The sequence below is a fragment of the Epinephelus fuscoguttatus genome, linkage group LG15 (assembly GCF_011397635.1).
Source record: "Epinephelus fuscoguttatus linkage group LG15, E.fuscoguttatus.final_Chr_v1".
Classification (NCBI taxonomy): Eukaryota; Metazoa; Chordata; class Actinopteri; order Perciformes; family Serranidae; genus Epinephelus; species Epinephelus fuscoguttatus.
In genome coordinates, this window is record NC_064766.1 from 38171078 (window position 1) to 38189028 (window position 17951).

General features: G+C 40.6%; 1 protein-coding gene across 1 annotated transcript in view; it reads right to left on the reverse strand.

Moving 5' to 3' along the window:
- Positions 1-1039: 1039 nt before the first annotated feature.
- Positions 1040-17951, reverse strand: part of LOC125901753 (corticotropin-releasing factor receptor 2) — a 68780-nt gene continuing 51868 nt past the window's right edge. Inside the window, exons 7-12 of the mRNA XM_049597640.1 lie at positions 14710-14770; positions 14538-14610; positions 13911-13996; positions 10308-10443; positions 9737-9778; positions 1040-5640 (exon numbers count right to left, since the gene is read on the reverse strand). Coding sequence (XP_049453597.1) covers positions 5500-5640; positions 9737-9778; positions 10308-10443; positions 13911-13996; positions 14538-14610; positions 14710-14770 — 539 coding nt within the window. The 3' untranslated portion in view covers positions 1040-5499. The remainder of the gene's footprint in view (positions 5641-9736; positions 9779-10307; positions 10444-13910; positions 13997-14537; positions 14611-14709; positions 14771-17951) is intronic.

Sequence of the window (17951 nt, forward strand, 5' to 3'; positions counted from 1 at the left end):
TTTTTGTTGTTGTCAGACCTGATGATTAAGCTGTTGTCGCAGGCTCAGTGGCTCTGCCAGTGACAAATGAACTCACCTTTGTGTAACATTGACAGGGTGTTTTTAAAATAAAAATGCTGCCAAGTATTTGAGATCATTCTTCTTAAAAGCAATCATTTCCTGCAGTGACTGGAAACATTACTCAACCTTAACTTGTTTTTTTTGTATTGAAATTGATGCACAGTGCTTTGGGAAACACCTCATCATAGCATTATGAATGAAGCATTGTTAAGACTGTAGTGGCGACCTCAAGCTGTTGTGCAAGTCATTAATTTCTAGCTGAGCTAATGACTGGTTAAATGCAGTTTAGTATCCAAGCAAATGAGTTTGGGGCAAACAGTGCAAAATGCAGATTTGCTGTCAGCCTCTGGCGCTCCAGAACATCATATCCACTGTCTGCCTTTCATGCTGTTGTCAACCATCAGAAATGTTAATTGCCACAACAAGCCTTTATTAAGCTGCATCACAGTCTGGGCTAATTGTTTGGGGATGTATAACTCATTGAGTCCTGAGGGTTCTGGGCAAAGGCGGTAGTTTCTGCTCCACTTCACTCCAGAAGCCTGAAATGTATGAGTCTCTATCTGCATTCATATTGCATAACCTCGGAGGCACTCTCTCAAGACACTGAAAACTATATTTACAAGTAAGACAATTACATGCCACAGTGCCAGTGAAGCTGCGGTAGTCTATCATAAGAATAATTATATGATTGAGTCATTACAAGACAGCTGCATTTATTTCATACAGTGCTTGGAGATAGAGGGATAAATAGCAAATGAATAAACAGATCCCATTAGTGCAATCTGCAGCCAATGCTACACTGCCCAGTTTAACTCAACAGACATAATGCATCATAAACCCTGTCAACACGGATCACCGTTGTTTTCAGGCTCCCTTAAAAATAAGACCTTTTAATGTGAAAAGCCAAAGAGCAAAAATAAGAGCGTAATCAGAGTATAATTTTAATTCAAATAAATATTTTTCCTTTCACATGTGCATGTACAAATGTATATCAGTAACACAATGATACATCATTTACAGAGACATTAGCTTCCTGTTCACAAAAAAATGCATTTTGTGTTGTTCATAAGGCAACATGGGTGGTTCAACAAATATTTCCCATAAAATCAGTACGTCAAATATATTCATGTACAGGAATAAGTTAACAAATCTGACATCACACTGAATACATTTAATCATGTACAACAAATGGTGTACAAAAGAAAGTCAACAAGATTCGGTCTACAAAGTGCAACGACAACAATAGAAATATGTAGACAGTAAAAGTTCTGGATGCTGGTAAACATGGTTTGTCTCTTTGGTGAGTTTGAATACATGACTTTTTTTTCTTATTTTTGTATGAAAATATTCACTTAGGTAAGATAATGTACTTTTTATGTGTACATAACATGATGAGGTCACGGGCAGTGATGCAGCTGCACAAGTTGTGATGCCAGAAACAGAAATTCAGGTTGATGTTACGATAAAATATTTACATCTAAATCGCTTTGGATGATCAACTTTTGATGTCAGTTCAGTGGAGCAGCATATCAACAACATCAACAAAAACTCTGCTGTGATGTAACAAAATATTATAAAATACAAATATGAAATGTACATTTTACTACAAGGAGTGATGAAATATTTTACTTTCTATACAACACCCTCAAACAACTTGATCAGAAAAATTATTTGTTTTTGTTTTTTTTGCCCAGAACTACAACAGAGCCAGAGGATTGAATCCTCACAAAAATATGAAATAACTTAAATAAACAAATAAATATCAAATAAATACAAAACAAACTAAAATAAAACAAAGCCATTTATTTAAAAAAATTTCAACATTTTGGGAAATATGCATGTTCGCTTTCTTGCTGAGAGTTACATGAGAAGTAGCATGCGTGCTAGCTTAACTTGTGAGGTGACGTGGTTATCAGGCAGCCAGTGTGGACCCATTTAGACAGAACTAAGGGCCTGTAAACATACCGTGTACTTTGCAACTCAGATCAGTTGTTTTTAATGTAGATTCGCAGAAGGCGCAATCAAAAGCAACGCTTTCACGACACAAAACCAGTCTCGCTCCCAAGTCGTCAAAATCTGGTGCTTGGGCAGTGACATGCGGCATCAGACAATGACAAAAAAAAGCTGTCCTTTAACTTCGGCATGACTCGCGGCCAGTTGCCATTATAATTTAATGGCACTCGGCAGCGTCAGGAGGAAACGCAGCGGGACAAGAACAAGAGTTAAGGTGGCGAAAGTCCAAGTAGGGGTGGCGGGAGGGTGGTGGATTGTCCCATATACTCGGACTTTCACCCAGGAGAGCAGTGTTTGTGTCCTGTATGATTATAAAACCAGACCCTGTTCTTTTTTCATAAGGCCTCATTTACACCACAAGCGATGCATTTGCGAAGTGGTCCACAAGCGTAACAGCAGCACACGTGTATTCACACCAAAACCAAACAGTCGTGTCACACAGCGGCTGCTGCTGTCCGGTCAAAATATAAACCATACCTGAACAGTTGGTGGCTGTAGTGCACCATGTTTGCAAATCTCCAACAAACCCCAAAGAAGAAGTGAGTTTGGACCCAAAGCCCAGGTTGGACAGGTTTGCACGCCACTGATTATTCCAACGCTTGGAGAATTAATATTTAGCACTACAAATGGGTAAGTAGTCTTTGTCTGCTTTGTATTACTACTACATGAGTGTGCATGTGTTGTGACGTCTCTCGGCCACGGTAGATGTCGATATTTTGTTGAATACAGCGACAATTTGCTCGTGACTCGCGCAAAAAATTGCTGTCTCTTCTATTTTCGAGCTTGCTCGTGAAAGCAGTGTGACTTGAGCAGCACGTAGAACGGATGCGGTGTGAATGTTCTAGCCTGTTAACATGCTCGCCAAAATGAAAACGCGAGTAAACAGCGACCGTTCGTGAGCGCTACGCGAATGCATTGCTTGCGGTGTAAATGAGGCCTAAATCTAACCACATGCTTTTGTTGCCTAAACCCAACCACGTGCGTTAGTTGCTGGAGGAAAAAAAACATCAGTTGGCGTTGTTGTACTGACGTAGTGTGTTTATTTTAAAAGAGACTGTATGTGAAAGCGTCTTTTGAAAGAAGACAATGCATGTAACAGGCAGAACTTGACACAGATTCCCAGTACGTCAACAACCAACACACCCAGGTTACCTTTCAGGTCGTATCCGGACGTGGAAAGTCCATGACCAAACGTCGGTATGTGATGAGGTTGGAGTGAGAATGTGTTGTGACACACGTGTTTCCAAGTACTTTTTTTCATGGTGTGACAGCTGTACCCTGAAAAAAAGAGTTCAACTTTTGAAATGCAGCAACGCACACTGCATGTCATGCGAAAGGATTAACCAATCACAGCCAACAGATATCTTCTCTTTCTTCAGTAAATATCAGTCTATGATAAATCTATGATACCTGGCAACCTGGAGCTTTACATCTGCTCCACAGACTGCCACTTAAAAAAACAATGCCTGGATGACGGTCAGCTTCAAACTCCGGATTTCTGGTAAGTAGGCTGCTGTTTATGGTCGTTAAGCAATGTCAGGCACAACCTGTATCCACACCCTTGAAATTTGGCACAGATGAGGCACAAGAGTCGCACCCAGCACTTGACCTCATGTTTTCCAGGCAGTTGAAGACACGGCCTGATGCGGCCTTAGCCAGCTGCTTCCCCCTATTACAGTCTTTGTGCCTAGCTAAACTAAGCTAAGCTAAACTAACTCAAATATGAGAACTGTATCAATCTTGTCATCTAACCCTCAGCAACAAAGAAAATAACTGTATTTCCAAAAATGTCAAACTATTCCTTTGAACATTCTTAATCGTACCACCTGACGGACAGAAAGACTCTCCTGATGTGACAGTAAATGTTTGGGACACACAAGAAGCATCTGCATCAAAGCTTAAGCTTGCAACATAATTCAGATTTTTCTTTTTTTTTTTTATAATCCTTTTTAAAGCGAACCCTCCCTCTCACCTCTTCACCCCCTTTGCAGAAAACAAAAAGTACTTTTGGACTTTGACTTTGCAGAGAGATGTTTGTTCCCATTATTGTGTGAGCAGAGTCGGCGGGGCGAGTGTACAGTGCTCACTTCATCAAGCTTCTTTTCTCTTGAACCAGCAGCTTAGTTGTGACACAGATTACTAGAGAGCCACAAGGATTTCATAAAGCCAAAAGAATTTAATCTGCGTCCACTGTGCCTGCATGATGAATCCATGCATGGCACTTAACATACATATACTTTACATAAATAGCTTAGAATCACTATCCCAACTCTATGTAATATATAATCTTATCTTTAGTCTTTTGAAACGAGAGATTTAATTTGGGACTGCTCATCCATCAACCTCAGGGGGTTCAAACACATGACACCTTAAATTGCTCTTTACGTTCACACCTTTCGTCTATGAGGAGAAAAAAAGGAGAATCCAACAAAGGGGAATTTAAAAATAGAGGTGAAAACAAAAAGCTGGAAAAGAAGAGAGGAAGCTGAATGAGTATTTTAACAATGTTCACAACAGTATGGTACAGGACAAAAAAATTAGCACTGTATAAAAGAGCTCAGACTGCTCTGAGGACACATTATAAAGGCTCCTAAAATGGCTTGTTTATAGAAAATCATCATCTCACATTGACCAAAAACACCTAACCACGTGTTGAGATTATGTTGAATACGAAGTGTTCAAATTATTTTTGTCAGAGGAGAAGTGTCTCTTTTGAATCTTGTGCCTTTTATACCATCGACTTTTTGATATTTAATTCAGGTGAACCCTCTTCTTCCCCAAAGCCTCTTTTCTAGCTGTCAAACGCAGCTGCTGATGTCAGAGAGTGCTAACTCAAAGAGCCTTTTTAGATTTTCATATTCGTCACACTAAATACAAATCTGCCAACATCTCTGACTGCATCTCGGTCAATGTATCTAATTAAATTGCGAGTAGTTCTTGTCGCACTTCCTCTAAGCAACAATGGAGCAGATGCCACAAGTGCATGAGCTGTTCAAGTATCCTGCTGCAAATCCTGTAGGATTATCTTGCTCTATACCAACAAACGCTAAGCTGTAAGATGACAGCCATAAGAACGCTAAGATCAGATGATAACACTTGCTGTGATGTGACAGTTTGATAATGATGCCGTTTTTAAGTCTTTTGAATACTCAGACCCCGTGTGCACCTCATGTACAATATATTTTGGGAGATAAGTCCTCCAAGAATCTTTTGTGCCCATTTTACTTCACGGGTGGTTAAAGAAGACTTTTAGATGCTTTTAATTGCTCTCACCAGACGAGAGAATCTCCCCACTCTTCAATCACACTGGACACACTGCGGCCTTGTCGGAGGATTCAGTCTGTTCTGTGGATCACTTCATTGTTTGCACTGGACAAAAAGATTAAGTCTGTTCCCTTAGATGTTGCGATGGAGATTATGTGCTGCTCACACAGCTGTGGTCTGTTTGATGCTGTGGAAGCTGATCCTGGTCGGTGATGTGGGGATGGACATGGCTCGCGCCACTCGCACTCGAAGGGCATGGTTGTCCTGCCAGCGGTGCCACCGTTTCCTTACTGCAGAACGTACCTAAAATGTTGAGGATGAAGATGAAAAATACCTGAATCAGAATCCTGAGTATCACAGCACTGAAACAAATAACTAAAGGGTAAAAAAAAACCAACACCCCAGATTTAATAAAATGTAAAAATATGTTTCATGACGTAAAGTTCATGGAGACTGTGACTCACAAAATAAGGAAAAGAAAAGATGTGTTTAAGAAAAGGTGGCTGATAGAAGATGGGAGACTGTAACACTACTGTCATCTTATCTTACTGTATAATGACAAAAACTCTGTCTGTGTGTGTGTTCCACGTGTTTCTCCTCACTGACTTGGTCAGTCCATGTGAAATTTGGCACAGTGGTAGAGGGTCATGGGAGGATGCCAATGAAGCAATATTACATCAATTGGCCAAAGGGGGGCGCTATAGCAACCCATTGAAATGTCAAACTTTGAATGGGCATATCTCATGCCCCGTATGTGGTAGAGACATGAAACTTTGCACAGAGATGCCTCTCCTCATGAGGAACACATTTGCCTCAAGAACCCATAACTTCTGCTTATATAGATTTTCCACCATTTTGAATTTTTTAAAAAACACTTCAAATGGATCTCTTCCTAGGAAGTTTGAGCGATCTGCATGAAACTGGGTGAACATAATCTAGGGAGCAATATCTAAAGTTCCCTCTTGGCAAAAGTTGGAAAACTTCCTAAAACTGAGCTTCTATAAGGCAATGAATATTGCGGAGGGCGTGGCTCATCACATAAAGGTGTAGAACATCTCAAGGGTTTCACCCATCACCACGCAACTTTGTAGGCATATGAGCACACATAATCTGAAGGGACCCCTCCATTATTGAGCCCATCAAACAAAATGGGGGCGCTAGAGAGCTCATTTCTTATCTAGGCCTAACCGCCATATGGATTTTTACTAAAATCCAATTGGCAACTGGGTGGTGCTATAACAACAGAAAAATGCTTCAAAATGGCTAAAATGTGACCGATCGCTGTGGCTCCCCCTGTGGACCAATGTTTTCCTTTTTTTTCCCTAATTTTTGGTATGATGAAGTCATGGTATGGTATGCTGTACATAATGGGTATGGACTAGTTATATATGAAGCTACAGCTGGGGGACAGTTGTGTTTGCTTAGCATAAAGACTGGAAAAAAAGTAGCCCAGTCACCACAAGAAGAAAATGCTGGCATATGTACATTTCTGCAAACAGATCTGTTACATTTGTATGTTTCATACATATCATATCAATGTTTCTAAAGTGATGTAATTGTGATTACATGTATATAGGCCGGCTTTGTCATCCGGAGGTGGATGGAGTGACACTGATCCACTGTTTGGGACCAATAAAAAAAAAAAACACTTGCTTTTCAGTGAAACAATGGCAGCACTTTCAGCCATCATTGTGCCACCAAAAGTTTTTTTTTTTCAGCCAAAACATATTCTCTCCTAACCATAACTGTTCCATGCCCCAGGGTTGTGTTTTCTGTCTGTGTTTTCTTCTCTCTGGCGTCTTTCCAGGTGTCATTCTTCATGCTCCTCATGGTGCAGAGAGTTGTTGAGTGCACCTGTACCTAATCAGCTCATCAGGAACGAGCTGGTTAAAAGGACTGGAGAGAGTGCAGAAAGTGCCAGTGGGCCTATTGGCAGCTTGAGGGCTGTGCTGTTGGTTCCTGAACCTTTCTTGTGGTGTAGCGGATTTTTGTACTCCTGTGTGAATGGAGTGTGTTTATTGGTGTTGTGCTGTATCCTTTGTATATACAGTTTACTTGTTGGTCATATAATTGGGGCAGCTTTCTTCTTTTTAGAGAGTAATTTTCAGCTGAGATCCTTAAAGCCTTTTGTGGTCATGTACTTTATTGTTCTTACTTTTGCTCATTCAGCTCCCTTTATACTTTTTGCCCAGTTTAATGTTATTGTTGCTTCCCTCATCCCCTGGGCTTAATGAGAGAACTTAACAATAAGTTCAGTGGCTTTTGTGCATGACTGCACAACAACTACAGTGTTGTTGAATAATAAAGGAATGTACAGTTTCAGCATATCTGGGGCGGCAGTAGCCCAAGCCCATAGACTTGGGTTGGGAACCAGAGGGTTACAGCTTAAATCCCCGCCTAGACCAAACATGGAGCGTGGACTGGTAGCTGGAGAGGTGCCAGACTGCCTATTGGGCACTGAGCAAAGCACCAAACCTCCAACTGCTTGGGGCGCCTGTCAATCAATCAATCAATCAACACTTATTTCTATAGCTCTTTACAAAACCCAAAGGTTTGCAGTACTTTCATTGGGTTTCATGGGCAAATCTGCAAATAAATCTGCATAAAATGGAAAGACAGATTGTGTTTTGTCATTATTGATCCCAGAGGTAGCAAATACAATGAAAAAAGGATAGGGCCAAGAATAGATCCCTGTGGCACCCCACAAGGGAGAGATGCATGAGATGATGAGTGGAGGTCACCAATCATCACAGAGATTGTCCAAGGCAGTGCCTTCGCTCTGACGTCTCCATTTAATGCATGTATAGGTCCTGTTTGTGCATGTGTGTCTATTTCAGGCCTGTATGTATAACAACAGAGGGAAAAGGTTTAATTTCCCCTCTGGTATTAATGAAGTATACCTTCTTCTCCTATACAACAACATAAGAATGTTACAGTACATAGCCACCATTTGCAGAAATGTAAAGTGCCCACATCTGGCAACTAAGTTGAAAGAAGCTAGTCTGTCAATATCCAAAGGTGAAAAAAACTGCCTATCAGCACCTCTAAAGCACATTAAATAACACGTTACATCTTGTTTATGTCTCGTAGTGGAGCCACTGCTCCTTCCCATCAAAAGGGGTCAGTTGAGGTGGTTCAGGCATCTGATCAGGATCCTCCTGGGCACATCCCATTAGAGGTGTTACGGGCACGTCCCACTGGTAGGAGGCCCCGGGGCAGACCCAGAACACACTGGAGGGATTACATATTTCATCTGGCCTGGGAACGCCTTCCCCCAGGAGGAGCTGGAAAGTGTTGCTAGGGAGAGGGACATCTGCTTTGCTTGGCCTGCTGTCCCCCCGACCCGGCCCCGGATAAGCAGATGAAAATAGATGGATGGATCTTGTTTGTTTAACATACAAAAGCTGAACTTTAAAAATGAGTTGTGACAGAGCGAGGCCAGCTGTTCCACCATGTTTAGAGTCTTTATGATATGCTAACCAAACTGTCTCCTGGCTGTAGCTTCATACTTAACAGATACAAAGGGGAATGTGTCAGAGGCAAAATCTTCTGCACTGCTGAATCCTACAGAGTCTGGACAGAATGCATGATATAAAATCGTATTTGATCATTAAAAGAGCAATGTGTGGGTAAAAATTCTTACAGAAATTCAATTTGTAGGGCCAGAGGAATTGTTATTTGAGAAGTTCAAATCATTATATGTGCACTGTAAATATCGGAATAGCCAATTGCATAGCGATTTGGAATTTAGAGGCATGCTCCCCCCAGAAAATAATTTTACCACTGATTTTCACTGGAGTACAATAAGAGAATTATCTGCAAACGAAAATGTCCGAAATTCAAATCTATCCCTTAGTGCCCCATTTTTGCTTTGGCTGATGCCGATTTTGAACTTGTATTAAATTATTGTACAAGAGGGATGACTCAAATTCTTCACATGTCCTTACCGAATTAACCACCTCTCCACCATCGAGTTTCAATTATTTGAGGGCTGTTGTGAGAGAGTGGCAAGAGGGTCCTTCATTTTTCACAATTACTGACAAATATGCAATTGCTATAATGGCACTAATGACACCGAAACAGCTGGAAGTCAAGCAATTTGCTTTCATTTTAATTAGATGACAATGACAGATGTTTTCTTTTCATATTTAATCAAAATGCTACAATTTCACTATTAGAGCAGAATATCTCCCAGCAGTTTTTGTCTTAATGAAAGCTACCTGATCCTACCCCCTGCTTGAACTTGTAACTACAGTAAGAGGATAGTTAGAATAAAACTTGCCTAAACTAATCAAGGAAATCCATGTGTTGCTTAATTAAGATCATATATCAAGAAACACATTGACAACTTAATTAAATTCATAAATACTGAGTCTTTAGCAAAACTCCAGTGACTCACCTCTCCATTTAGAAAGCAGTAAAACACTGACACAAAGAATCCCTGCAGAATAAGACACATTGATATTAAAAGAGGTAAATGCAGCTCTATTGTGTAATGACACCTTAATTAGACATCAGAGAATTCAGATGGTGCAGTCATAAGAAGAAAATGGAAAAAATGCAAAATGTGTCATGACAAATATAATTCTTGACTGAAAAAGCTCAGCTTGAAATGCCTTTTCTCTGCCCACTCAGTCTTACATTTAAACACAGAAGATGGAGGCACAAAAAAAAAAACAAAAAAAAAAACGGCCACAGCGCAGAGCTCATAGCCACATGGCTCTGTTAACTGTGTCAGCTGAGAGCACTGAACATGAGGCAGGAGAGCCACACTGTGTGTAAGCACAGCCAGGGTGCTACTTCGAATCATCTTTGCTGAAGAAGGCTCATAAACTGAAAAGAAGTGATACGACTCTGCAATAAGACGCGTTAAGGAATCAGTATGACTCACATTGTTCACTTTGAACACAGTGTGTGTGGGCTTTTGAGCGTTGGCCAGTGTCACACTGCGTCATTATCCTTGGTCTCACCTGAAAAGACTGCAAAAAGGAGTTGAAATAGATGAAAACGATTTGTGAGATGTCGTCCTCCCCCGGATTCACAAAGAAAAGCATGTAGGTGATGCCCAGCAGAGGTAACAAGACCAGTGTTGCTTTCACAGCTTTCCTGTGAGGACAAGGATAAAAAAAAAAAATCATCAGTTTCATTTATAAAAAATAATAGAATAAAGTTAGTATAATAAGAACTTGGATTCCATCTGCGGCGTGATTCTGCTTCAGTGGGCCGACTGGGAAATAAACAAATATACTCAACCACTTTGCTTCTCAAAATAACCACACATTATTAGAGCTGAACCCTTGTTTGCAAGATACAGTACCACATTTTATAAAGACACTACCTTAATGAGATAGTGTAACTGAAGACTTGCAAATGGTTCGATAAAAACAAAGCTTGGGTTGCCAGGATTTTTGTTAATAATGCATTTCTAATTTTTCATGCCTTTTATTTCATTATAAACCACCAGGTCTGCAGGGAGATATGTCATCATTACAGAGTTTTATAATTATTCATGTAGCCTACAGCTGTAATGTTAATAAGTTAAAATAGATGTATTTTGGTTCTACAGCTCTTTTCCAGAGAGTACATGTTTGAACTGTTGAACTTATTTTAGATTCACTTAAGAGCCACAGTAGCTAATCAGATGTAAGAGCCCAAGATGTGTGGCCGTAATTTGTATTCTTGTGTGTCCACACTTAAGGTCTTGTTCTGCTGGAGGTCGTAGGGGCGGGCTATCTTTATCAATAACTTTGTTTTCTCCTCTTTAATTAAGTTAGAGAGTGTAGTACAGTAAATGTACTCGATTCAGGTTAGGTGTTGGCCTGCTCTTTGCAGATGATGTGACTCTGTAGGTTTCATCACACTGAGACCTCCAGCATGCAAGGGGGGCGGTTAGCAGACGAGTGTGAAGCGGTCAGGATGAGAGTCAGCACTTCCAAATCTGAGGACATGCTTTTCTGCTGGACAATGATGGATTTCCCCCTCTGGGTCGGGAGAGAGTTACTGCCTCTGTTGCAGTGAAGAGGGAGCTGAGTCAGAGGGCAAAGCTTTCAATTTACTGGTCCATCTATGTCCCAGCTTCACCTATGGTCGTGAACTTTGGGTAGTGACGGAATTAATTAGATCGTGGATACAAGTGGCCAAAAAGAGTTTCTTCCATAGGGCTCAGCCATAAGCGGGATTTATACTTGTGCGTCAGCTCTATGCATAGCCTGCGCCGTAGCCTACACTTGTGGCCTACGCCGTTGTGAACATTTATACTTGTGCAGTGGTGTGTCCGTGTCACTCTGCAGTTACACCTCCAAAACACTAGTTGATGGTGAGGTTTCTGTAAAGTTTAGTTGATTCAAAACACACATTAAACACACATTAAACATGGCTAAATATAGACAATTTCAAACACAAGTACACAAATCAGCTTCACGTTAACTCGCAGCATTCACAGACAAACACTTGTCTTTATCTGGACACATTTTCCCCACAAATACAACATGCTAATGTTGTTAGCACAAGCCTATGGCATTTTACATTGTATAAATTAGCCTAGCAGCCTTTTCCTCTGCTCATATAAAACCAGGGACAACAGCAACATTTAACAAAGGTAACGTCACAAAATTCGGCTCCTTTACAACTCACAAGGTTCACCAACAAAACAACTGTCTCTTGTACTAAACATATTCTCCCAACAAATATAACATGCTAACCTTATTAGCACAAGCCTATGGCATTTTACATTGTATAAATTAGCCTAGCCATGAGCAGAGATTTCTTCTTTTTATATGAAGCCAGGATAAATCCCAAAGTATAAATCACTGAAGGATGAATCACATGCGTGACTTGTGTAGTTACATTTCTGGGTAGGTTCACATCAGGTTATGGTGTAAGGTACAGCGTGGGCTCTACATCGACGCAGGTCCTACACCGTGGGTACGGCGTTGATTCATCGCAGAAGTATAAATCCCACTTTAGAGAAAGGGTGAGAAGCTCAGACATCCACAGGGAGCTCAGAGATAAGCCGCTGCTCCTTTGCGTCACAAGGAGCCAGTTGAGGTGGTTTGTGCATTGGATCAGGATGCCTCCTGAGTGCCTCTTGTTAGAGGTTTTCTGGACAGATCCAAACCACTCTGGAGGGATTACATATCTCATCTGGCCTGGGAACGCCTTGGGATCACCCAGGAGAAGCTGGAAAGCGTTTCGGTAGAGGGATGTCTGGGGTACTTTGCGACCAGGCCTCGGATAAGCAGATGAATGGATGGATGGGTTTGATAGCTCCATAAGCTAGAAATAATTTGGTTTGTTTTGTTGGCCCTGACCCAAGATGAAGTCTGATTAAAAAAAACAGCATGTTTCCATGTAATTGCAAGTAAATCAAATTGTTTACACACTCAGGGAGTTGTCCTAGTGCCTGCTTGGGAGGGACTGGGGCTTAGTTCATATTATGTCTTCGTCACCCCTAGATGGGGCGTAACAGGAGTCTGGAGCTCGTCCTTTGTCTTCTCTGTTTCAGCATGAGGTAACTGGCAGCAATTTTAGCAGCATTATGTTCTATATTAAGGTCACCAATTTATGCCTGGCACTCCTGTCCTCCACTCACTTAATTCTACACAGCTCACGTCAGCATATCTGTCAAACCCCGACCGTAAATCCAACTCCAGCCTGAAAAGCCTGCATTGAGGATGTCTGAGCTGTGTCACTACAAACACCCAGTACGCTTGAAATAATCCCCCGAGGAAAAAATACACTTGACACAGTAATAAAAGGTGAAAAAAGCGAACTCACAATTTTGCGGTGAGATGCACAACATAATGACATAAAGCAGGGCTGCGCACAGCTCGCCAAGTATCCTCAAATACATGAGAGGTTTGCCACCTCCAAAGATTACTGTGGGGGCTGAACGAAATGGCCTCTGGCAGAAAGAACTGTAACTACCTTTTGCTCACTCAAGTCAAATTGGTTGTCTAGCTTTCGATAAATATGACAGACACCTCCGGCATTTTTCTTATCGCATTATCGTCTTTTTTAACCGCATCCATAAATCCAGATCAAATATCTACCATCAGGTCTGCAGGAGGTCACTGCAACATAAGATATTAGATATCAGTAGATCATTACCACTCTCTGACAAAAATCTTATTTATATGCTTGAAGTACACACGTTTGTGAGTGAAACATAACAATTACGTTTATGGGTGTTGATGTGAGTTATTGTTTTTAATTTACCACAATAATTGCAATTACAGGCAATACTTAGCCTGACAGAGACGCAGCAAAAGCCACGAGAATGATATTTCATCTCTGCGATTACAGCACAGGCAGTGATTTCACTTTATAGTTATTAACTTTGGATCTTTTGAGCCCCAAATATCTTCTGTCTGAGAGGATTTGAATGAAATGAAGTCAGAATTCAAACATTGACACTAATTATGTGGGTTAATTTTCATCTTCTTTCTTAATCAGCTGCTGAAAATTCATTTCTTCACGGTCTTTAAACACGACATGTTGTTCAATCGAGGATAAAACCACAAGGACAAAGTGTCATTATTATACTTATACCATCATAAACACTATCAACTCACCTGTACTGTATTGTTTCAGACGTGGTTGAAGCTCTTAGTTTGGTCATTAGAATTCTTACTATGTTGAAGAGGAAAACAAAGTTTATCTAGGAAAAAAACACAGCACACAACATAATTAGTTTGGAACCCTGTGCTAACAGCTTACACTGCAAAACACCCAGAGCAATTTCCTGCTGCGAACATACTCTGCTCATTAAACGCTGAGCAGGAGGGGTACAGGGCAACACAAGTCAAAGCCACCTCCTTTCTCAATGAGGAAGTGCTAGCAAACCAAACACAAATCACAGCTGGTTACCGCACTGCTACATGCTAACAGCCTGTGACAAACCATTAGCGGAAACATTCCTACAAATACAATTTCCTATTTTTAGTTCCTTGTGCGTGGAAATGCCTGAACCCATCAGGAAGATTAATTCCACCTTTCCAATAAGTTGGATGCGGAATGGAAATGGCTTTCATTATAAAACAATTTTCTTTTCTTTTTTTCATCACTTTACACTTTCAAGCAGGCATTAGTGATAGATGCCAGTGTAAATTGTGTGTTATATGAATAAATGGTTTTCACAGATAATGTGAAAATAATGGCAGTGGATGTACAGGGCAGTGCCTTAATGTGTCGTTGCTCACCAGCAGCACAAGAATAACTGGTCCCTGATAAATGTAGTCCATGTATTTGCCAGGTTCTTTACCAAACCAACACCTGTTAACAGGGGGAAAGAAATAATCAATAAACAATTAATAAAAACATTAAAAAGAACATTAGTGCCAGAATATGTGTTATTTCTTTTTGGATACTCACTGTTCATTTTCATAATACAACTTTCCTATGGCCCAAGCTATTATTATAGGACATGGAATGCCTGGATTAAAGAAATAAAAAAGATAAAAACAGACATTTACAACAGGCATGGAACAACATATGTTAGAAAAAGCTTTTTATAGAATATATATATATATATATATATATATATATATATATATATATATAATATAGGTGTATATTAGGTTTATATATACACCTAATATACTAGTCCATACCCATGGAGTACAGCATCACACCAACATTGGTCCACAGGGGGAGCCACAGCGATCAGTCGCATTTTAGCCATTTTGAAGCATTTTTCTGTTGTTATAGCGCCACCCAGTTGCCAATTAGAGTTAAATTTCTCCAGTCACCTTGAGGCGTCCTGTTCTACATATCTACCAAGTTTAGTAAAAATCCATATGGCGGTTAGGCCTAGATAAGAAATGAGCTCTCTAGCGCCCCCATTTTGTTTGATGGGCTCAATAATGGAGGAGTCCCCTCAGATTATGTGTGGTCATATGCCTACAAAGTTGCGTGGTGATGGGTGAAACCCTTGAGATGTTCTACACCTTTATGTGATGAGCCACGCCCTCCGCAATATTCATTGCCTTATAGAAGCTCAGTTTTAGGAAGTTTTCCAACTTTTGCCAAGAGGGAACTTTAGATATTGGTCCCTAGATTATGTTCACCCAGTTTCATGCAGATCGCTCAAACTTCCTAGGAAGAGATCCATTTGAAGTGTTTTTCAAAAAATTCAAAATGGCGGAAAATCTATATAAGTGGAAGTTATGGGTTCTTGAGGCAAATGTGTTCCTCATGAGGAGAGGCATCTCTGTGCAAAGTTTCATGTCTCTACGACATACGGGGCATGAGATATGCCCATTCAAAGTTTGACATTTCAATGGGTTGCTATAGCGCCCCCCTTTGGCCAATTGATGTAATATTGCTTCATTGGCATCCTCCCATGACCCTCTACCACTGTGCCAAATTTCACATGGATTGACCAAGTCAGTGAGGAGAAAAACATGGAACACACACACAGAGTTTTCATCATTATATAGTAAGATATATATTTTTTAACCCTGTCTCCTGAAAATTCTGTTTATGTACAATTTGAAACAGCAAGTACTGAGGTAATGTTGATACTGAACAAATCAGCAAAATGTTCAGTGACAACATATTTCACTTGTTTTCCTCCATAACAGGCAATCCTGCAATACTACAGAGGTGGGAGTAAGTCACACATGTGCAAGTCATAAGCAAGTCTCAAGTCATAACCTTCAAGTCTCAAGCAAGTCCCAAGTAATTAAGTCAAGTCCTTGCAATAAGGACGCTCTAATACTAAAGCTCGCACGCCCACAAGGAGGCAGGGATCATTTCATTGGTCAACAGTAAATCTGGCATTCTATTGGTTGGGGGATTTTGACAGGGTTGTTACACAAAAAAATCCAAGCGCAGGGCAGAAATCTGAGAGCAGCAGAGAGCAATTCTGCGAGCACACAGAAACAGTTTGAGCGCGAGGAGAAAAGCCGAAGCTCGAGCAGGAAATCTGTGCAAGCAACATGGTGTCTGAGTGCAAGCACACAGTTTGAGCAGAAACAGAGTAGATCCAAGCGCAAGCAGAGGCTATTTGAGAGCGAGGGCAGGGTTTTTGAGCGTGAAATCAATAAATAATGCTCTCAAACTGATACACCACTCTCTTGAATAAAGATAGGGATAAAGCTCCATAGGTATGCAGTTTTTAACAAAAGGCGAGTTTTAATGAAGCTGGTATATAAAGAACATCCAGAATCAGGAGGCAACTGGAAGCAGAGCAAAATCCAAACTAAAAACCAACCAGGAAAAGACACGATCAACCGGGAAGGATGCAGGATGAAAAAGAAAAAACATGATCAACAAATGAACACAATCATCACAGCAGGAAAACAGACGAACGAACAAAGGAAAACACAGGTATATATACACAGAAGACTAATCACCAGGACGAGACACAGCTGGAGAAAGAAGACAAGGGCAAAAGGAGTGAACCAGGGATTGGCTGACAACAAGGGTGGAGCAGACAAGACTGATACAAAACAGGTGTGAAGGGAAGACTCAGAGGCCATTTACACGTTGCCGGCTATTTTCATAAACGGACATTTCACCGTCTCCATTTTCAACAAGATCTTCGTTTACGCTTACCCGTGTATATATACACAAGAGCATGCCAAACCTGTAGGTGGCAGTGTAACGAGAAGCTCAAGCCTTCCATGTATCCATTGTCACCATAGCAACATAGGTCGCACTTTTGACACAGGCGCAAGTTACGGCGCATACTGTGACGTCGGCTGCCTATAACTCCGTTTATCTCAGTTTATCTCAGTTTATCTCAGTTTACATGCAAACGCGCAACCGGAGTTTTCCAAAATCTCCACTCTGGCCGGAGTTTTTAGAAAGACTCGTTTTCAGAGGAGAAATCTCCGTTTGCGTGTAAACGAAGGGCGCAAACGAAGGAAGGAACACACACAAAGACAGGAAGTAAAACCAGACATGACACATGAGGAGAGAATCTACAAAATAAAACAGGAAGCAGACTAAACATGAATGAATAAATTACAGAAAACTCCAAAACAAAGTCCACAAGATAACAGAATATGAACAACAACCCAGGATCATGACACCATTTTTACACTACTTCAGTTACAGTTACTTCAAGTAACATTTTAAATGCAGGAATCTGACTTATAACAGAGTATTTTTACAGGCTGGTATTAGTTACTTTTACAAGAGTAAATTATTTAAATACTTCCTCTCGTGCTCCAAGCCCTCTGGTCAGGGTGAAAGTCTCCACTCACATAACATACCGTAGCTGCTGCTGTCAGAGAGCAGGTGAATGTAACAGGAACAGGAGGCCAATTTCTGGAGTCTTTCGTCCGTGTTAATCAAGCAAGTCTCAAGTTCTCAAATTTGCGACTCGAGCTGACTCTCATCAAGTCATGTGACTCCAGTTCCACACCTCTGAAATACACTATCCACTGAATACAGCATGATGTTTTCATTACCTTGTTAATTATCATTATCATTATCACTAAAATTACTATCTTTTTCAAACCTTACCAAAGTGCTCCTGTTGCCTATGTCATTAGCTAAAACAAACATAATCCAGACAGCAATTCACCAACATAATTAAGAAAGCAGTTTGGCAATGTACAAATGTAATTTCTAGGAGATGGGGTTATTTTAAAGCAGTGATCTAC